The following is a 23,392-nucleotide window of genomic DNA, read 5'->3' on the forward strand; positions in this document are numbered from 1 at the left end:
CATGATCTTAGTACAAACATACCCATAATACTGATTAGTGATCAGAAGCTAATTTTTCTCCCTATCATGTACTTTACTGATTTGCTGAAGGCTGTCAGAGGAAGGATACAACTCAACTTAAATGCCTTCTGAGATTCTACTGAGAATCAACATAAAAATTGAGATAGAGAAAAAGCAACTATTTGTCCTACTCAATCTAAACTATATATGTATAGCAAATAAACAATATATCTCTTCCTGGACTATATTGTTGCAAATGCCTGTGATGAGAATTGCTTGTGGAAGACATCAGGGGATGGGGAGAAACCACACACCAAAAATTAAGACGGACTAAAATTCTTCCCTTTTTTTTCTATAGTTTACTATCTGGGAATATCGCTCATATGACTCCCCTATTTATGTTCTGAGGTTGGTACATCTATGAAGAAATCATTGTTGATGCTGGTTGAGTAAACCAGACCAATGATGTACTCACACATACACAACCCTTCATATTACAAAGTAGTTTCGGTGCCTCAGTGAATCACCAGGGTGCAAGTGACCAACTGCTAATATCAGAACCTCCATGTGCTCTAATAACTTCAAATACAGTCATTAAATGTAAAACTTCCAGTTCAGTAAGTCAGCATACAGTATGATGTCTTCAAATCAACAAGCCAGTCCTGCTTTCTTTCAGAAGAGGTAGCAAAGAGAGGGCCAAAGAAACTTGCAAGTACTTACATGTAGCACTCAGTAATTTTTCTTGGCTCATGCGTATAATAATATACACATACACGAACACACCCCTATCCTAGCATGTTAAATAAAATTTTAGGGCAGCAGCAGCTTTGCTCTGGAATTAGAATAACACATCAATTTTACTGGAGTTTTCAAAAGGCTTCTTTCCTACCGGTTCAATGCTTTTTCCTTCATTACCCAGAACTGTTTATTGGAATGTCCTTTCTACCCAATGTAGGTAAAACAATTCAAGTCAATTTAAAAGTCCCTGTTGCGATTGGTTAGTAGGTTTGGAAACAACCACTTTTACCCAATTTTGGGTAATTTAAATAGATTTGGGGAACACTGTGTTAGTTCCTTGTTAAACTCCCATTTCAAGTTTGTAGCATTAGAGATAAAAAACCACAAACCAAAGAATTAACAGGAATAGTTTAACAGATAAATCAACTTGCAAATAAAGAACTTTTAAAACTAAAATACAAAATAAAACTCACAGTAGGGAAAAACCATTGGACCACTGGAAAAGCCTATTACATGCATTTTTAAGATAATCTGACTTGTGTCGCACAGAAGTGTTAATCCAGTTCCAGTTCTACCAAGTAGCAGACTGGGGAAGTTGCTTAGTAAGTAGAAGGATAGAAGGTGATTAACTAAGAGTTTTGGGTACCATATTATCTGCCCCCTCATTTTCCCAAGCCCATCAACCATGCACTTAATTTGAAAGGTAGTAACATTAAGGTAGGAGACCCAATATGTCAGTGGTAGAAAACATGTTTACACATGCTATTCAAGACTTAATCCCTGATGAAAGACTTTTGTATCAGAACTGAGAAAGTTCTCAGTCTAATATTAAGACAGGTTCTATTTTCAAAGGGAGCCAATACTAGATCAGGTGAATCACCGATTTGGGCACATGAGGCATCTGTAAAACATGGCTTTTCAAACTTGGTGAAAAGGCAAGCTAGCTAGATTCTGCAAATAAAAGTCTTTCTGCTTTTCACAAACCAGAAGATAGACCATTGTTTTCTTTTTCTTAGACAGACCAGTCCAAAACAAATAGGGGCCAGAGAAACAACAAGAAATATTCACAGGCAGCAATGGCAGTTCTATCATGGGATGGAGTCCCCCTCCCCAAAAGCCCCATGAAGTTTTCCCATAAGTCTGAATGCCACACCTTACCAAAGAAACCAATCCTTTAAAATTGCCTCAATTGCACTGTCTTTGTTCTTACAGTCTTTTCGCCTAATCCCTATGCATCAGCTATTTATTCAAAGCTAAAGGGGGGTGGGAATCACTCAATACATTGCATATTTCACCAAGTCAGGATCGGGTGGGGAAAATGAAAAGAATATTTCCAGGACTAAGTTCTTGCTTCAGTGATCCCTGTCTGAATATTAAGCCCTAAAGAATGAATGCCATCCAGGAAGATTTGGCAAAATGAAGAGTAGCCCAGCAGTGCCGCACAAAACCTTCCAGGGAGAAGTTGGAAAGGAAAAATTGACCTCTTCGACTCAGAAAAGGCAGAAAAGCAGAAGAGGCTTTTTTTTTAAAAAAAAGTTGAGTTTTAGATTTCATGCTGTAATAACAGGTCACGCACTTTTGGCTTGATTGCAAGATATCCTGAAGTATACCATCAGATTCCACCTGTTTTACCCACCCTTCTGCCTAGCCAGTGGTAAACAACTCTTGCCTATCTTCAAAATTCCTCTTCTATAAAGAAGCTTCAAAATGTTACATGTTAAAGAGGGTACAGAGTACCCTGCATATAGCACATAAATCTTTTGGAAGGCAGGAAGCCATGTTTTAAATGCAAGAAATTAGACCTCTCCATGGTGAAGCTCTCCATATCCAAAATCTCTTTTTGAGCATGAAAAGCCTCCACTATGGTCTATGGCCACTCCTCAGAGTTAGCAACGTTCACACCATTTTACCTTTGGTGACAAAAAACAACAACATAGGCAATGCAAAGGGACGAGAGATGTATTCTCTACAGCCATCTTGCAGTAGAGATGATACTTTGCAAGAACTATTTCAGTAGCAGACATAGTTACTTTTCTGATCCTTCAGGCTAAGATTTCCCATGTCTCAGTTAAGAGGAAATAGGCACTTCCTTAAACCCTCATTCTTGCCTCTCCCCACTACATACTGTAATGCTTTTCCCCATCACTACATTCCATCTCTCCATCTCCTTCAAAAAGTACCATTGTTGCCAATGTATAACCTAATAGCTACCTTATTATCTCTTGATATATGCCTTGGCATAAAGCAAGGGGCACAATGCAGCCCCTCCTTCAATTTGGGGGAAGAGAACAGAGGTTATTGGTTTTGCAGATAGACATCTCAGCCCAGGTACCAGTATAATCCAGGCCTTTGGGGTCACCAGTTTCACAGACATCTCTTATAATGTATAGCCAGATCTTTATGACAATCAACAAAACAGTCATCTTTGGCTCTCCTTTTCATTATTCTATCCCCACATGGATTTTGTGGGGGAGCTTTAATCTCCATTTTACAGCTTCCTTGCCAGTGAAGAGGTGTGATCTACTTGAGGTACCAGCTTCAGGCCTACGCAATGCCAGCAAAACAGGCTCCAAATCTCAATGAGAGTCTGGCTGAAAACAGAAGCAACAATATCCCAAGTAAATATTTAATTATGAGGAACAAGGAGCCAGAAAGACAGTTGAACTTGGGCATCTTCTTGGCACAGATAAGAATGTATAATGAATCTAGAGGTTTTATTTTTTATTTTTGAAAAATAACAGAACTGATACCTGTTAAGGCTGTAATCCTCTACACTACTACCTGGAAGACAGCCCCGTTGAACTCAATGGGACTTGCTTCTGAATAAACATTCACTAGAATGCATTATTTCACTCTCCTTGTGTTCTAAAGCTACACACTAGCAGCAAGGACTGGAGGAGGAGAAATTCCAGCGATCTCTCCTTCAACATTTGAGAACAGATTTCATTTTAGAAAAAGATTACTCCCATTAAGTAGATCCTCCTTGTATAGCCACGGGTCCCCCTCCCTCAAAACAACCCTAACTCCTATCTATCTTCATACCTATTCACACAATCATTTGTTCCTGGAAAGAAATCTAAATAAGCCTCAATGGTTTGGCAGGAGCAGGAAACAAAAATGCAGGCAAATGAATGTCAAATATGCAACACCTTCTTTCATACATTGGAGGTGGTTTGTATTTGGGGAGATTTTCTTTAATGCAACCTTCTCTCCAAAGTGGAAAACATATGTGAATTCCTGGAGCCACAGTCCATTTCCTCATCCCAGATTTTTTAAAGGAGACTGTTGTATTAAAATTGGGAGGGGGTCAAGGGAGGCTTACTTTTTTAAAAGACAAATGCAACAAGTAAAACTATCCAGAATAAGGTAAAACGCACGGTATAGAAAGGGGGAAAGGATTCAACTCACCTTCAAGGGTAAAAACAGGGGCGATCCCTATTAGCATGTGCAAAATTCCTAGTAAAAGCAGCCACAGCCCCACTTCTACTCTGTGGGGCAGCATGTTTGTGCAAAAATATATTTTTTAAAAAAAATAAAACCAGGTTGCCAGATAGTCCACGAAAGACGCACGGTTGCAGCTGCTGTTTCTTCTTCGTAGCTGCTCACCGTCCCCACCTCCTCTTCTTCACTCTCTCCTTCCGAGGGTCTTCAATTCTTTCACCATCCACTGAAGCAGAGCCGGGGGTGGGAGGGGGCGACGGCCACGAAAAAGCCCCTCTCCCTCCTCCTCTCTCCCTCCCAGCCCAGGAGATGAGCAAACCCAGCAGCGGCAAAGGCTGGGGAGGGGAGAGGAGGGGGTTCAGCCCTTCTTAAGCGAGAAAGAAAGATTGCATGCAGGAAAAAAAAAAAGAATAACTGGGGGACGGGGGGGTTGTTGATCAGCAGCAGCAGCCCGCTTCTTCTGCACTAGGTTAAAAACAAGCCAAGGTAATCGCAGCGAGCATCAAAGGTTCCAAGAACGATGCATAGGGAAGAAAGAAGCCGGGGGAGGGTGGGGGCGCCGACAGAAGGGAAAGAAGAAAATGAAAAAGGGGGTACTTCTGGATTCCGAGAGAGGCGAAGACAAGCAGCTCCTCTTCCTTCCCAGCCTCTCCGAGTGATGGAGAGGGGAGGATGCACTTGGGTTGATGCCGCTTGCACCACCCCCGGGAACGCTCTCTGCACGACGCGTTCCTACGCCTCCCGCCACCACAGCCGGACGAAGGAAAAAAGCAAACCCCCGCCTGCCGCACCAGTAGCCTCAGCCGCCTGATGGAGCTCGCGCCGCCTTCTGCCTGCCTGACGTCATAGGCTCCCAGGGAAAGGCAGGGGGAGGGCGCTGCAAATGGGGGCTACGCGGCAGTGGGCTCAGAGCGCATGCGCTTTCTGATATGCCCTGGTGCTGAATCGCGGGGTAGAGGTAGAGGAAGGGGGGGAGGAAAGCGGGCAGGTCGCACTTAAAAAAAAAAAAAACCCTCCAAAAGGAGGATTCCTCACCTTGGGGTGCGCGCGAAAATGGACGGCACGTGGATGCAGTGTACAGCCAGCGTAAAAAGAGCTGTGTACCTCAAAAATCACACACACACACACACACACACCAAAATAAATAAATAAAATTAACTCTGCCTATTTCGGGGGGAAATGTCAAAGGGCGATGTGCGCCCTCTTCGTTTTTCGAAATACTGTAGCGTGGTGGTGGTTGTTTTTTCTCACAGGTCTCTCTCTCTCTCTCTCTCTCTCTACACACACACACACACACACACACACACACACACACACACACACACACACACACAGAGAGAGAGAGAGAGAGCGCCGTTTCCCGCCGCCTAACCCAAACCCACGAAATGCTGAGAGGCGTCTTAATGACAAGGACGGCCCCCTTCCTCTGGCACAAAGGGAATGCACACGCCGGGGAGGCTGCGGTGAGGGGGGGGGGGGGCGTTCAATTGCCACAAACCTTGTGGAGGGAACCGCGCGCCCCCTCTCCAAAGTCACACGCACACACCTGCCTACCTGTATTGGGAGGAGGGAAACCTGCCGTGCTCAACGTGGCACACCTCTCCCCATTAGATAATAGGATGTGCGCAGGCATGCAAGGCAGCCAGGTCCTTGTTGCAGGGGAAGCCACCTATATGGAGCACGAACGCGCGTGGGTTTGTTTGTTGGTTTGTTTGGTCAGAGCGACGGATGCAGCCAACACGGGTAAAGGGCTTGCCCCCTTAAAGATGTCAGAAAGGCAAAGCAGCCCCCTTTACAGCGCACGGGGAAAGCTGCCGAGTTGGGGATGCCTGATTGCCAGCCCCTCAGCAAACAATAGAAACAATGCCCGGTAAACGCGGCCGCGACTCTGTCGCCTGCCGATGCCAGATGCTTTTGATAAGAGCGATTCCCTTTCCCAGCCTCCTTCCAACCTGGCGCCCTCCAAACCGCGGAATCCCCAGACAACGTGGACAAAAGGCATCAGATGACAAAAGGCAACCCTCCTTCCTAACGGATGCCCACATTGAAATCAATCGAAAGATGGCAGCCTGCTTTTCCGTAGAGAGGGAGCGCATTTCGGGCACCTCTAAGAGATCGTTTTAATGATTTCTGTTAACCTAAACATCTTGTTTTCCACATCGTGTTACAGGGGAAGTTTTCAAGACATCATCTCTGATAGATTTGATTAAATCGTGCTTTATTCACAGGAAAGCAGAAGTCTTAAACGGTTCTTTTCATTCCCAAATCTAAGCGTAATTAACATATGCAATGCTGCTTTTTTTAAAAAAAGGTCTTATTGTTTCACTGCTTTTAATCTTATCAACTGTCCTGCCAACAATCCTGTGGAGTTGAGTAGCCACTAAATCTCACAAATGAAATAAAACCCAAAGTAACTATAAAGTTACTTAACATTACCAAAATCACATAAGCATAACAAAAACAACCTCTTTAAACTTGTGCTCAGGATACTTCATCTCATCAGTTTGTTAACAATAGTAGCTATCTCATGTCTCTGATTCAATATGTTCAAATTGCCTACATTGTGTGGCAATACTTGGAAGTTTCTGAAATTCAAATCGAGTTTTCCTTCAGTCTTATCTAAAACCTCAAGAACACCCCAGAAGTTCTCACATATACAGGTCTTCCTGTGAGCCAAGGTGCCCAGCAGACAATATTCTTCTCCATCAGCTAAGAGGCATTTCCTTATTCTTTGTATTCCTTGATATTTCAGGGCTGAGTTCAACATAGTAAAAATATTATGTAGGTAAATGTAATTTGGTTCTGGAAACTTGCAATTATGCTGACATCATCAGGAGGAGTCTAACCCGTCCTGGGCTCTCGCAGCAGCATGGAGAATTGTTCTACTTTTCATTTCACTAGCTTATATTGGCTTTAAAAGTTTCCTGTAGCATGGCCTGATCTTGGTCCAGATATACAGACAGACAGATTTCTTCTTATTTCCCCTTAGATACCACTCACAAAATCTATCCTGTACTTTCCTGTAAGGATGTTGCTCTCAGTCTTGGTTCTCCTCTGTTGTTGAACTGCAAACTTCTTAGACCAATCAAGATCATACCTCTTTATAATGCCTTGGTGAGGGTTAGAATACTGCCAGGATGTAAAAAAGATGTTGAGACTCTAGAAAAAGAGCAAAGAAGAGCAACAAAGATGATTAGGGGACTGGAGGCTAAAACATATGAAGAACAGTTGCAGGAACTGGGTACGTCTAGTTTGATGAAAAGAAGGACTAGGAGAGACATGATAGCAGTGTTCCAATATCTATGGGGCTGCCACAAAGAAGTTATTCTCCAAAGCACTGAGACCAGGTTAAGAAGCAATGGATGGAAACTAATAAAGGAGAGAAGCAGCTTAGAACTAAGGAGAAGTTTTCTGACATCTAGAACAATTAATCAGTGGAACAACTTGCCTCCAGAAGTTGTGAATGCTCCAACACTGGAAGTTTTTAAAAAGATGTTGGATAACCATTTGTCTGAAGTGGTGTAGGGTTTCCTGGCTGCCTAGGCAGGGGGTTGGACTAGAAGACCTCCAAGGTCCCTTCCAACTCTGTTATTCTATTCTATTCTAGACTGCTGACTGAATGAGCATAATAGATGTAATTCAGAGAAGTTGCAAGTTGCAAATCCATAGATCTACAAAGAATCTGATAATAAAGACCAAGTACTTCTCAAAATATGTATCAGAGGTATTAGAGATCATGCATTAAGGTTTAATACTTCAGCATGTTTAAATCTAACAAATAAACATTTATCAAGCAGACTGGGCATGCTGAAATTTTATGTCACCCTCCAATATAAATGTCAAGGAGATTTGTAGCCACTTAAGATGTACATCGGTGTCTATTGTCATAAGCCAGATATTGCTATTCCTTTGAGTGTAGTGGGCACATTTGGAATTTTGAGACTGCCACACTCAAATTTACAAAATACTTACCAATAATGGGCATGATCAGTCATAAAACCAATGTACCAGAAAGAAATTAGGAAGTTGTTCCCCAGCCCCACTCCTTTCAAGTTTTAATTGTGTGTGATATGGATTTATGCCCTAAAAATAATGTCAAAGAAACTTATATCAACCTGCTTAGTCTTCATAAGTTTGTTGTATCCCATGAATTCAAAATATTTCCTAAAAACCTGGAAGTTACTAAAAGTTACATATAATGGGACTTTTTAGAAATTATAATGGAACTGATCCACATTGGCAAGATGTTGGTCAATCTAGTTGGGCCAATTCAGATTTCTACAAACATCAAAACTAATAAATAGTTTGCTACAATGGTTTCTCAGTTCACAAGTCACTTAAGTGGTCCAGATGTAAATATACATGTATATGTATATCCAATACAGCACTCCAAGTCAAGGGCAGATGGGGGTCCCTTTTTTCGATATATATAATGAGTATAGAATTATTATTATTTCTATCTTTCTGCGATTGTCTAGTTTCAATGTAATTTACTTCTCCAGCTAAAGAAAGCCTAGGTGGCTATATTGGTGCAATAGGGAAGGAAGTTATACTCATTGAAGCCAGTAATATAATAAGTTAAAAAGAGAGAACTGTGAGGTTTTTATTTTCAGGAGTATTATGTGCAGTCATGGGGGTAATCTACTTATTCTTTATCAGGAAAACGATAGGGAATAAACCAATGTGATGATATCTTGTTTTGGAAATTGCTTGAACAAAGACAATTTGGAAAGATAATGCCTTTTTTAGAAATATCTGAAAGCCATACTGTCAGTCCTTTATAGGAAAAAATGTTTTTTTTAAAAAAACTTGTATTTCTATTTTTAAAATAAATAAAGAAATCATCATCTTTTATTTAGAAAGTGCTGCAAATCTGTTTTCCTTAAGAAAACACTTCACTTTTCTGTTGCTTGTTCTGTCTTTTGCGTTTTGTCTTCTGTATAGCTGTACTAGAAGTGACACTTTCTCTAGATTTTCTCTTTTAAAATTCTGCTGTTTTTTCATTCAGGCAACTTTGATATGTCAAATGCATTGAACTTACTTTTTAATATTAGGCTTGTTTCAGCTATCATTGCTACCACCATTTTCATTCCCATCTTAAATGTATCATAAGCTAGTTCCAGAAATACTAGTAGATTGTGTTCAGCTTATGGCTGAATGTCTTGCATTTCTTTCCAATGCTAGACTTTTCTTTCTTTCTTTCTTTAAAAGAAAGCCAGAAGAAACCACAATGACTCCTCCAGAGCCGTGTGCTTCAGTAATCATATCCATGCTGGTATGCAGAGAATGGAGATCAGATAAATTCCTTTCAGAAATCTATGCACCTGAGGAAACTATTTCTTCACAGAACATCTTATATTTCTAGGGTCATAACCAAAGTGGTGTTCCATGTTTCCATGACTGCTTCTCTGTCAAAAACCTCAAAGAAACCATCATCTAATGTTGATTTTAGAGGGCTTGCCACAATATATAGGTTCCCAGAGAGTGAGGAAGGAAAAATAACAGGAAAATGTGAGATACGTTTGCACACACGCAATAAAGAAACAAGCAATAGAAACAACACTTTTGCGTAATATTGCAGCATGCCATTAGTGAAAAATTGTATTAATATTTAATATTTATCTTTAAAAATAATGGGCCCATTACAGCTTTGCACAAGGCTCAGCAAATGCCTAGCAATGTTGACCCATAATGGTGCTTTAGATGAATTTCAAGAGCACTGTATGAAAAGTAACTCAGAATTACTATACTTATTGTTTCCATATCTGTAGAATACAGACCCTCATTCATAATATCAATCTTTTTTTGTATACTGCTTCAAGAAGGACAGAACATGATATGCTAAAATACTAATTCTCTAGTGGTTACATTAGTGAATCATGAGAAGTAGGAAGTTAATATATTTAGTAATCTTAAATTCAAATGGTTACATGATCAGCCCTTTTATAACATCATTTGCAACATCCCTAAGGAACATGGATGGCTAAAATTTTATATCTATATATGCAGATTACATTGCTCTAGAAGTGCATTGATTTATCATATGCACCTAGCAATCCTAAATTAGAAAGTGGCAAATAAATTAGCAAGTTAAGAGGATTAGTTAATTCAACATACATAAATGATGAATTGGTAAATCAAAGCTGGGATAGTAGAGTATGCAGATTATGTAATATAGTGAGCTTAACAACAACAACAACAACAACAAAAAGCAGTGTTATTTAACCCAGTTCTCATAGCTTATTTTTCTTACAAGTGTTTCCCATATTAACTCTGGCATCACCAAATTCTGATTCCTATGGCCTGCCTATTGATCGCAGGTTTACCGCAAAATGCTCAACATTTCATGAGAATTGTCACATATTCATTTATCCTTTATTATCCCATATACAAAATTTTCAGAGAACTCCTGCAAATATTTGAAAAGACCTACCCATGGTTTGCATGGACAAAGATTGCAATGCCATTTTAGTTCTTAAAGTAAATGGGAAAAGAGGATACTATCTATTCTAGTCCTTTGCCCATGATAGCAAAATATCTTGGAGGGCTCTGGTGCAGTTCCCTGGATATTCCAAGCTCAGTACAAATGAAAGGAATATAACTGATATAATAAATAATATAAATAAAATAAACGCCCTTGCAGTTATGAAGACAATGTCACTGCAGCTTATTTAATATAAAAATGAAATTCTGGACCAGGGAACAGCCCCAAAAGTAGGCAGATTGCAAGTAACAGACAGGCTGATTAACTCTGAGATGCAAGCAGCATCAAAGGGTGATTATTTATCTGGGGATAACATGCCAGATGTTTGAAATGAAAGCCAAATGTTCATTCTAGGTATGCACTAGCACATCAATGGAGGAGAGGCAGAGGCACATGCTCAGGAATACCAATGGGGAGTGCAAATAGCTAATGACTTGGAAAGCTCTTGCTGTCTGAAAACATATTACGCTGACTCGGAAGCCACAGCTGCCTTTCCCTTGCAGAGAGGAGTGGGATAATGCCAGGCAAGCTTCTCGGGATAAGAGGGAACCTGACTGAAACACAATAGATGGTTTATCTTAAAAGCCAACCCACAAACAATAGGTGCCCATACATTCAAGAATGATAGGCACCTTTTAGAAAGAACGGTTTTTATGCCTTTTCCCTGTTAATCTCACTATACACAGTAGTCTGGTTTTATGCTTATTCATGCTAGAACCAAGCTATTGATATTACTTAAATGACAGGGGAAGGAGGGGTATTTTTTTCTTGACCAATTCCTACACACTGCCTGGACACGTCCCTGCAATTTTCTTGGCAAGATTTTTGGAAGTGGTTTACACTGCCTCCTTCCTAGGCTGAGAGAAAGTGACCGGACCAGGATCTTCCAACTGGCTTTGTCTCAGGTAAGACTAGAACTCACAGCCTCTGTTTCTAGCCTGGTGCCTTAACTACTTTCATCAATCTGGCTCTCAAGTTTGAGTAACTCTTATTAATTTCGATAGAAGACAATCATATGAATATTTCACAAGAGATATTAACTTAAAGGGGTCTCCATACATTCAAAGAGGAATCTAATGTTGCTTGTCCAGCCTTTGCAATAAAATTCCTTCCTCCTGACTTCCACTTTTCAACACTTCCCATCCCCAGCTTCAGCCTTGGAAAGTTGGAGTAGGGGGGAAGGGGTGGTGGTGGGGTGCTTCAAGGTGTTAATTACCTCCTCCTCCTTCTTCCATAATCAGAAGTTCTTTCCACTAGTGCAAACCTATCATTAGAATCTGTTCTACTTCTGGTTGGCAGGGAAGGATGCCTTCCAGTCATCCTTGGCTCCTGGTGACTGTCTGGACAAGTCTCTGCAGTTTCCTTGGCAAGATTTCAGAAGTGACTTCCCCCTGCCTTCTTCCTAGGGCTGAAAGTGACTAGCCTAAGGTCACCCAGCTTCCTTTGTGCCTAAAATGGGATTAGAATTCACAGTCTCCAGGTTTTAGCCTGGTGCCTTCACCATTTCACCCAATTCACTCTCAATTCTGGCTCTGACCCATGTAAATAGATCTTGCCCATATAAGGCCTATCTAAGATACCGTTTTGAGTTTACATCAGGGGTGTCAAACTCAAGGCCTGCAGGCCAGATCCGGCCTGTGGGACTGTCCTGGAAACAGTGAAGGACTGACCTGTGGTGTGCCTGGCCTGTCCCAGCAAAAATGGAGCTCAGGAGGGCCGCTTGGCTTTTGCTGGCAGAGGGTTGCAGGAGGCCATTGCAGCTGAAAACGGAGCTCGGGAGCCCATTTTTGCTGGCAGAGCACTCGGGCCTCCACAAGCGCCTCTGACACAAATGACATCTAGTTGGCCACGCTCAACCGGCCCTCCAAGGTCAAACACAACCCGGATGCATCCCTCAATGAAATCAAGTTTGACACCCCTGGTTTACATCATAGTATGATAGCTGATAAAACTTTAAGCCATTAAGTTTTCATTTTGTTGATGGAAAGATGTTGAAAGGAAAAATCTCAGTTAAACACTACAGTCTTGGACCATGGCTAATAATTTTCTCAGTATTTCAAAAATGGCAAATCTCAGAAAAAGGCATCTTATCCAAGAATCATGGGCATTTCTTTTTTTTTTTTAAATTTGATTTGGGTTTTCACAAAAACAAAATACAAATAAAACATCTTTTTTTTGAAAATAGCATGGTCCCAGGTTAACACTTCTTCATACAGACACAAAACTCAATTTCATGCTCATTTTTATATTCTATTCCATATCTTATTACTGTTTTATATTTTCTACATAGTTTTTCCCCTCTTTTAATTTTCTCAACTTTATTTTAATTATCTCATCTCAATTCAAATCATTATATTTATACTTTTGTCTGTCCTGTTTCAATTTCATATTATCTTTTCTCATTAAACAAGTTTTTCCCTGTAGTTACCAATTGGAGTATGACACCTTTATATCTTTTAATTTTATCCATTCAAACTCTTATTTAAGCTTCAATGTATACCTTTAAAATTATAGCATTCAATATAATACATAACTTCCAATCGAATTCTGCTTGGTATATTCTTAAAATACACACTATATTCTTAAAAAGAAAGGATTATATATATATGTAAATAAAACACACATTCCATTCCAATTCAATTCTATCATTAATATACATTAAAATTTTAACGTCTTTAACATTTATTTTCAATTAAATATCGTATTTCCTTGGGAACACTTATAAACTTTACATAGTTATTTTTTTTTCATATTTCTCACTTATATTTTTATAAATCATTAATAATAATTAAAATGTTCCCATTTAATTCTCTCATTCACTTTAATTCATTTATTTATTAACAAACATTCCACTACATTATAGTAAATATTTTATCCATCATTTTAGTCATATTTTCTAAATTTATTTCTGTTTGTAATATAACAATGCTATCTTATGTACCTTTGCAGAATCCCTTTTACAATTAAATTTTCACCCATTATCTCTAAACAAGCTTATGGTTACAATTCTTATATCTTTTCCCTGTTTCTCTATTTCTTTTACAACTTTTTTTCCTTACCTTCTTCCCTCTCTTCTTCTCCCTCCCCTTTTTACCCCCTCGTTTCTCTACTTCTAACTCTCTCATCTGTAATCCCCTCTTCTGTTGCTTTCTAATATTATACTTAACTTTCAAATTCTTCTTCTTCTTTTTGTTTTTTTCTGGTCTTAAACCTTTCACTCTCTTTCCCCCCTTTCCTTTTTTCCCCCCACTTAAAATTATTTGATCATTAAAGATGGCTTCTTCTTTGTGCCAATCTTCTTGTTCTGCAAGCGTTTCTTGTTGTTTCTCATAGTTCCAGATCTCCATTTCTAAGAATTGAAATATGAAGCCAAAAGACTTTTAAACAACCACCCGGTTAATTTTAGTCATCTAGATGCAAAAACCAAAAATCACCAAATAATCCAAGGCTGTTTCTTCTTGCTTCTTTTTTCCACTTTCTCTTCCCGGGGTTCTATTATTTTGTTGCCAAGTTTCAGTTAAAATGTATCTTTGAGGAATCTCGTTAAAATTTCACTGTAAGTTCCTTTTAGTTACAGTTCCATTCCTTAATTCCAGGCAGTCTCCTCCACTTTTCCAGATCCTGCCCTTTTATTCTTTTTATTTTCTCCTTTCCTGCTTTTAAAAACTTTTAAATATCCAGAAATCTTTATTATCCCTTTGACTTTTATTTTCAGCTTAGATGCCTATTAGTGTCAAAGTTGATTTTTTTTTCAATTTCTTGCTTAAGTCTCTTGGCTGTCAATATAAGGAAGGGAAGAAAAAAAAGACCTAATCCTTTCCCTTCTCTCTCTCCTTTGCAGCTTCAAAATCTTCTTTGGGAACAATGTTATTTAATTTAAATTCCAGGGTACCTTACATTGTTGCTTTTTCGGTTTAACCCGGTCGACCAAACTTTCTCTTCTTATCTTCCTCCTGCACATTCTTTTCCGGTTCAGTTCTTCTTTGAGGTGGCCATTTCTGACCACCGCTGCAAATGCCTTCGGGAAAGGGAGTAACGGCCAGCTGGGGAAGAGACCCTGCTGACAGTCTCCCCCTTCTTCACCACCTCTACGGGGTGGCTTAGCCCCGAAACCAGCCGGCTCGGGGCGCTCTGGAGGTGAGCACAGATCGAAATCGCACATGATCGCGGATTTCGGTCCGTCGCCAAAGAGACTCAAACCGGAAGCTCGAATTGTGGGCATTTCTGTACCAGTACATTTCTATTCCCTAATCTCAATTATTAATTTTGATGAGCGATTACCTTTATGACCAGTGAGAATAAAAGTCAGCAGTCTCTCTAACTGATCAACAGTAGAATACATCCCAGCATTATAAACCTTTCCTCATACCCAACCTAGACAAAGTGGAAATCAGATATTTTAATTTACTTCTTTCTCCCATGCCACACACACACACACACACACACACACCGCTTGTTTGCCTGGCTCCAGAAAAAAAAGAGAGGGGGAATGGATGGGTGCTGTGAGGGGGAACTGCTATGCTGTCAATCCTCCATTCCTTTTTTGCCTTGAAAAGATCATTTGTCAGAATGAGCCAAGAGCTATGAAGTCAGGTGATGAAGAATTCCCATTTGTGGGAAAATAATAATACCCCATCTACCAACTCTGCAAACCTTCACTGTTTCAACTGAGACGATTGCATTTAGCAAAATTACATAAATGCTGCAGCTGAGTGATAAATAAGCTGCCAGGTACAGACAGTTACATGAATAAGCACAGATTCAGAACCACTCCTGGAGCAGTGGCTACAAAGGCCCTGTGAAGTGCTTTGAGGTGAATCATGCTATCCACAGTTGAAATTTAATTTACGTCATATGGTTACTGCAGGGTTGAAGATACTTTTTGCAGTTTAGTAGAAAAATTCCCACATGGGAAAGATCTCTGAGGCTGAATTCTAATGATGGGTGTGTGCCGAAGAAAAATGAGCACGCCATACTTACCTATAGAAACAGAAACCAGTCATTTGGAGGAAACACATGCACCCTATAGGAATGTCTGTGTCCTTTGTGGCAGCAAATGTGGCAGCCAACTAAAATATGCAAAAAAGCTGCAGAATTCAATCCAACAGAACTTAATTAAAATTGCTGATTGCGATCTTCACAACACCCTACTACTACTACTCACGACAGAAACAACATATTCAAACCCATACATGATTTCTGTTAAAGCTAAAATAGGAATTTAAACTTACTGCAAACTGCAGAAACTTACTGAAGGTTATGATGGTTGATTGTCAGTAGGGGAAGAAGAACTCTGAAGTTTTATTGTAACCAACTGGGACACCATGAACGTATAGCAATTCCAGATGGCTGAAGAATAATAGAGAACAAATTTCAGAAGGCCAGAGAGCTGCTCCCATAAGGACAAAAAGGGAGAAGCTGGAACACTTTTAAAAAGTACAAACAGCATTCTATCCATATGGAGATCAAAGACCAAAAAAGTCAGAGGGTAAGGATGTGCCTGGACTGAATTCAAAGAATTGGTTGGCTAGATTAGATACATGGACCAGAAATCCTTCCCTTACTGGTTCACCTTGCTAAGCTAAAAACATGCAGCCACTATATACACTACGAGGAGGATATTACTAATCAATTTCACAGAGTTGTTCTAAACATTCCAGTGGAACAAAATGCAGTGTTTATGACTGCTCTAAAAACTATAACTCTTTTGCTATTTATAGGTGCTTTAAAGGGCTAGTGCTGTCTGCAAAACATTCACAATAATTTCTGCATTATGCAACTTGACACCAGTTCTGCCTGTAAACACTTCAGTTTATTCCATTGCCCCAAGCAATCTATCAGCCGCACTAACACCAAAGTCATAAAAAGACCTATGCAGAGCAGAAAAGCCAGTGTAAACCACATGGCATGAGAAATGCCACTTCCTCCATCACTAATTGAGTTACTCCAAGGAAAGCCAATTACTCACAAAGCCAAGTAAAGGTTCACAATTGATCCAATTCGAGATTCACTATGACCAAATGAGGAGGAGAAAAGCAAATATGGGCATAGTATATAGACAGCTGCCCATAGATAGAACAAGGTAACTGTAGAATGTGGGATTAGGCTTACTGTTCTCATGAATTCAAGTTCTTGCTATTCAGTTTTGCTATTCATAGTTACAATGGAACTCATGAATTCCAAGGACCATTGTAATGCAAGGAGCTTGGGAATGAAAATGATTATTTCCAGAATTTTGCAGAATAAAAACATTTGGGGAGTTTCAAATAAGCTATTAACATCCTTTTAGCTTTATTAGAAGCCAGTTTGGTATAGTGGCTAGAAACTGGTTGACCTTGAGTTCTAGTTCTGCCTTAGGCACAAAGCCTAAGGGTGGGTGACCTTTGGACCAGTCACTTTGTCTCAGCCCTAGGAAGGAGACAATGACAAACCTCTTTTGAAAAAAAAAACCCTTGGCAAGAAAATTGAAGAGACTTTACCAAGCAGTCTCTGGGAATCATGATTGAATAGAAGGAAGAAAAAACTTCCTTCTGGAGAAGAAGGAAGCTGGAGAAGATAAAAGACAGTACAATCTCCCTAGCTTAACCAACTCACTGGTAAAGGAGGAACTAGAAACATATACCAGGTTTTTAGGATTATTTAACTTAACACCTTGGTCATCACAATAAACCAGCCTATTCCAAATTTAAGAGAATGTTGCTCTCTTGACTGTGATATTGTGGGAAGCCACACACCCCTCCCTAGAAGAATGAAATATTTTGAGGAATATTTTTAAAAAGGCAGGATAAAATATTTCCCCTAAAAGAAAAATAAAAAAAAATCTTAAGGGAGACAAAAACTCAGAGGCCCAGCGCCTGCCCCCAGCAGATATTTTGTGCCCATTAGGAAAGACTGGGCCAACCTATCTACAAAACAAAAGACCTTCAGCTTCAGGGTGAAGAGAATAAGATCATGGATGCTGAATCTATGGCATGCGTGCCAGAGGTGGCACACTGAGCTCTCTCTCTGGACACACAAACTATTACCCTAAATCAGCTCCACCACACATGCATGCACGCTTCCCACTGGCCAGCTGGTCTTCGGGCCTTTGCCCTGCATATGCAGGGGCGGGGCGGGGCGCGTGTTCAGGGAGGTCCGCATGCATGAGGGATGTGAGTGCATTGCATTTTGGCAATGCACGTGTGCATGTGCGCTTTGGCCACTCAGTGCCAAAAAGGTTAGTCATCACTGGAATAAGGCATGACCCTTCAGGACATAATAGGATTAACCCACTAAGACACAGAACTCACTACATTGCACAATCGCCTGAGGGACAATACATCATCCTCAGAAACTTCAATCAAACTTAACTCAGACAACCTATAGAGCCAGCCATAACCCCTACAAACCTCTACATGGGCCGATGGGAGTCTGACAACAGCCAATTGAATACATGTTCCTGAATGGGAACAGGAAGCTCAAGTGCAAAGCTCAGAGAAGGTATAAAAAAACCCACTCTCAACTCCATGTGGTCAGCTGCACCAGAACCAGGTGCTTGGTAGTTCTGCTTCATCAATATACCATCTTTCCAATCAGCCACCATGTTTCCAGTGTCTTTCTGCCAGCTTGGAACTGAACCAGATGGATATTTCTTCCAACAATTGGGATGGCCACTATAACCTCCAATTTAAAACTGACTCTTCCACTGTTTTTATTCTATTTAACATCATTCAAATATATTCACAAAAGGTAGAAAAATAATTTTACAGTCTAAACTTCAGATATGAAAACACCCACATGCACTCAGAGGTCACAAGACTAAAATTAAAGAAAAACCTTAAAAAGTATAGCTTTATTATCTCAGGAAAAGAATCTACCAAATGATTTTGTCCCTCAGTTAAACAGCAACAACAAAATAGTATAATTGCCATCATTAAGAATACTTGGAATATAACATGTCATAACTCTTAATCGTCTAAATCAGCCCTTTTTTTAATTTTTATCTTTGTACTCTGAGTTAAAGGTTACTGTGGTTGATATTCGTTTATTTTTTTTCAAATAATGAGCCTTCAAAATTGAAGTCATTTGTTTACCTTATTAAATAGGAAGTAATGAATATTAAATGTATGAAGACAAATCTTTAAATGGTGATGATATAGCATTGACAGTGCTTCTCATACAGAGTCCACAGAGGATACTTCATAGAGTTGTTTATCCTATGCAATCTGGTTTCATACAAGGGCAACAAGCCTCAGGCAGTATTAGATTACTGACTAATATCTTAGATATAGATTCAGAAGAATCAGCAGTAGAGGTTTTGTTGAAAATGGAAGCATCTTTGATATGTTACAGTTCAAATCTGTGGAACAATTTGGTCAAATATGGATTTCCTTTTTTCTTTCTTTCTTTAATTGAATCAAAATGAGGTATTCTCATCCTTCAACCAGAGGGATCAGAAATGAAGTTTTCACCCATTTGTCAAAATATGTTCTGGAATTTCTCTTTATCTCCTCTCTTATTTAATTTGACACTGAAAAAAACTGACCTAGTTTCAGTGAATCAAAGAACAGCATGGGAATAGATGTGGCTGGAGTTAAACAAACACTGCTATTATATGACATAATTTATTATGTTGGATTGACAATTAGGAATCCTCTGTTGCAAGTTTATAAAACTGATATAGTACAGAAGCTTGGTACAAGTTTTCAATTAATTGGAGTAAATCTCATATACTCCCTGTTGGTTCTAAAATGTCTATAGAAATCTGTAAAAAATTGTGTTTACTTTCTTTCCAATAACTTGAAATAATTGTTCCATCTGTGTTTCTTTATATGGGTAAACTTTTCAAATATTAGTTTAATAGTTATATAAAAGATGGTTAAAAATCCCCAGAAGCTGATGAGAAAGGAGGTATGTTGCAAAAATGAATATTATTTCAAGGCAGATACTATACTTAGTGTGATTTCTACATCAGTACTTTTAAATTATTTTGAGCAGGTGGATCAGTTATTCATAATGTTTTTATGATAAGACAAACTCCAAATTACTTTTTATCTACCTAAGAAAAATTTAACTACCAAGCTTAAAAAAAATAAAGGCTTTAGGGTTAGGATTATATTAATTCCTTTGACAAATGGCAGGTACTAAATTTCTCTTTCAGTCAAAATTCTATTGAACTCCAGCATTAAAGATTTTAACTTATGGTTGGAAAAAGAGTGATATAAGTGTAATGTTCATTTTTATTTACATGTTAAGCTTCCATTTTGAGTTAATCCCAGTTTGAAAATTGCCCACCAATTATTTAAAACTCAGAAGTGAATTGAGATTAACATCAGTTAATTGTTAATTTTAAAAAAATAGTACTCATCTGAGTTACTATAAAAGAATGGAATTACAGCCGGTTAAACCTATTTTGATTTCACAGATTGTAATCTGACATGCAAATTGGAGAAAACTGCATTTGGGGTGGTAATGCATGATGGTACTCAGTCTGTAGGGAAATGCTGTGTACAAGCACGCAACACATCCCCCTTCACCTGTTGAAGGGCATTCTAGCATTTTTCAAAGAGTTTACAGGGAAACATCAATGTGAACTGACAGGAAGGAGCAAGGAGAATAATTTCAAACTCTCTTCAGCTTTGAACATTATTGTCTACAGATATCTATTGATGGCTGATTTATTTCAATGTGCCTATTGACACAGAACAAAACCATATTTGCACACCATTCAAAAGAGGCAATAGAACTTCATCTGGGAATTTTGAGAGTTATAATTCTACATATGGAAGGCAGTGACTTGTGAGAAGGTGCTTTTCTGTATGTTCTTTGCTTCTTGCACATTATTTATTTATTATGCCAAGATCCTGACTTATGGAGCAGTTGTGGCACAATCTGGGCATGTGGAATGAAAGCTAAACTCCTTTACAAGCATCTAGTTCAGCTCTGCCCGTTTCCACAGTCCAAATCCTCCTTTTCTATTTATTCACAAGTTGTTCCAATTCTGCTAAGATATTAAGCAACTCTAATTGAAAGTTTTTCCTTGTCATTTTAATTTCATGTTATTGTTCCATAATGAGAGAGTCTTGGCTACTGCTGATAACTAACTCATGGACAATAAATTATGTTTCAATCAAAGAAATGTATAAAAATATTTTGGGGATATTTTTTTATTTATTGATAGTGATATCATTGATATCTCTGATAAAACACCAATCAGAGAATTTTAATTATGTATGTTAACGTTCTGATTACATACCATCACTTTGGTGCCAACTCATAGATTTTCTTCAGGAAAAGCCGTCCTCCTAAACTGGTCCCTCAAATCTCCCAATAGCATACCCATTATGACTGTAAGCAAATCTACCTACCTTGTTGCTAGTTTTTGCATAATGTACCCAGAATATGATAATTTGAGCCTGGTGATTTATGCCTTCAGTGAGAACTCTGAATCATTTTATTCTATGATCCATTTGTTTGTTTTCTTGGCTGTGCTTGATATTACCAGAAGTTTTCTCCAACTCCAAAGTTCAACAGTGTTTATAAGCTTTCTATCCCTCTTCAAAATCCAGCTTTCACTTCCATAAAATATCACAGGGGAAATATTGCCTGCATGATTCTGAACTTTGTAAATATAGACAAGGCGTCTAAATATCTTTTCCAAAGCCTTTATTCTCATTCTATCAAGTATTCATCTGTGGCATTTTTCCTGACTATTGGCTCCTTTACTGCAGAAGCAATCAATTCCTTTGGTATCTTCATTGTCAGTTCTAAGGCTGGTTGATGGGCCAGTTGCCATTAGTTATATTTAATTGCAGTCTCATCTTTTTCCACTGTGCTTCTTGACTTCTATTTTTAGCGATTGCATATCCTTTGCATTTTCAGTTATGAAAGTAGGGTCATCAGCATAGCACAGGTTACTGATGTTCCTTCTTCCAATCCAACCTTCAATATATATTCAGCATATATGTTATATAATTAAGGAAAGAATGTATAGCTTTGTCTTTCTCTTTACTGATCTGGAACCAGCTATATTGCCATGTTCTGCCTGTTGCTTACTGCTCTGTGTATACCAGGAGTTTTCTCATGAGGACAATGAGATGTTCTGGGATTCCTTTTTTCCTAAGGACATTCCAGAGGTGGCATTCAGCAGGTTCTGACCAGTTCTGGAGAACTGGTAGTGGAAATTTTGAATAGTTCGGAGAACCAGCAAATATCTCTAACTGGAGATTTTATAGTATCCTTCCCAAACCATGCCCATAGAACCAGTAGTAAAAAAGTTGAATCCCACCACTGGGACATTCCAAAACTTGACATGGTCAGCACAATCAAAAGCTTTCCCCCAAAATATGTATGAGTTGTTTTTGGTATATTTAGTCTTTCCAGCATGCATCAGCAATAATGTCTCTTATTCCTTTGTTTTTTCTAAAATCAGCTTGAATCTCTGATATCACTGGTTTGGCAGAAACTGACAATCCATTCTCCTGCTTCATTTCTGTTTCCTAAGCCGTACAACTACATTTTTCTTTTTCATGTTTCTAACTTCAACATTCCAGTCTCCAGTCACAAATAGCACATCTTGCTTGCATATTCTGTGAGTTTCAAATTGAGTTTGATCATAAAATTCATCAACTTCCTCTTCTTTTGCATCAGTGGAGCATAAACTTGGGTAATTGTCATATTCAAAATTGTCTACAAAGTCTAATTAATATTATTCAGTCATTGACTATGTTGTAGCCGAGTCTCTTTTTGCTGTAACCTTCCTGCATATGAAAACCAAGCATTTCCTTCTTCTTCTTTTGGTGACTTGACTAGTAAACACTATTCTCTTTTGATTGAAAATGTCTAATTCCAACCCATTTCAATTTAGTGATGTCTAAAGCTTTAAAGTTTCCTGGCTAGGACTTAATAAAATAATGAAAATGAATATATTACCTAAAATAAACTTTCTATTCTAAATGGCACCAATTCCAATTTCAGGAGAAAACTTGCAGGATTGATGAAGAACATTCAAGAAATTTATATGGAACAGGGAAAAAACAAGAATAAGATTTTAAAATGTACAAGCTCCAAAGGAAAGAGGCTGGCTAGCTTTTCCCAGTCTAACACTATACTACAGATAAATCATGTTATTATGGATAACAAAAGGGACAAGATCTCTGAACAATTGGACATCAATATTAGAAGGTGCACATCAAGATAATGCACTACATAGGTATCTCCAGAGGTGGGATTCCAATTTTTTAACAACTGGTTCTGTGGGCGTGACTTAGTTGGTGGGTGTGACTTTGTGCTCATGTGATTGGGTGGATGTGGCTTGGTGGTCATGTTATTGGCTGGGCGTGGCCAACTCAATATCATTGAGGAACGCATCTCCTCGCCTGGCCTCTCATAACTGTGGGGATGCTGCAACAGTCGTAAGTGTGAAAAATGGTCATGTCACTTTTTTCAGTGCTATTGTAACTTTGAATGGTCACTCCACACAAGCAAAGTACCAGCAAAGGAGTGGAAAGAAACTCCAGAGAAGTTCCTGAGACAGGAAGTCTATTCCTGCCAAGAATGTAATAAGGGTTAACAGAGAGGCAGTTTCTGTAAGCAACACCAGAATGTTTCCTTCCTGCCTTCCTTACAGGATTAGGCCAATAATTTCTTCTAACAACCGGTTCTCCGGTTCTAGAGAATAGGTGCGAACTGGTAGAATCCCACCCCTGGGTATCTCTAGCACAAAGAAACAAAAGAAGAAAACAATTTGAA

The 23,392-nt window shown here is 39.0% G+C and overlaps 1 protein-coding gene across 3 annotated transcripts in view; it reads right to left on the reverse strand.

Annotated features, from left to right (window-relative positions):
• The window catches only part of LRP1 (LDL receptor related protein 1), a 311,480-nt gene extending 306,466 nt beyond the window's left edge, over positions 1–5,014 (reverse strand). For all 3 annotated transcript variants that reach the window (XM_087925459.1, XM_026713764.2, XM_026713763.2), the window contains exon 1: positions 4,147–5,014. In XM_087925459.1, the coding sequence (XP_087781585.1) occupies positions 4,147–4,240 (94 nt within the window). In that variant the 5' untranslated portion in view covers positions 4,241–5,014. The remainder of the gene's footprint in view (positions 1–4,146) is intronic.
• Positions 5,015–23,392: the final 18,378 nt, after the last annotated feature.

This window comes from Pseudonaja textilis, chromosome 2 (genome assembly GCF_049901715.1).
Source record: "Pseudonaja textilis isolate UNSWEBS1 chromosome 2, rPseTex1.2, whole genome shotgun sequence".
Classification (NCBI taxonomy): Eukaryota; Metazoa; Chordata; class Lepidosauria; order Squamata; family Elapidae; genus Pseudonaja; species Pseudonaja textilis.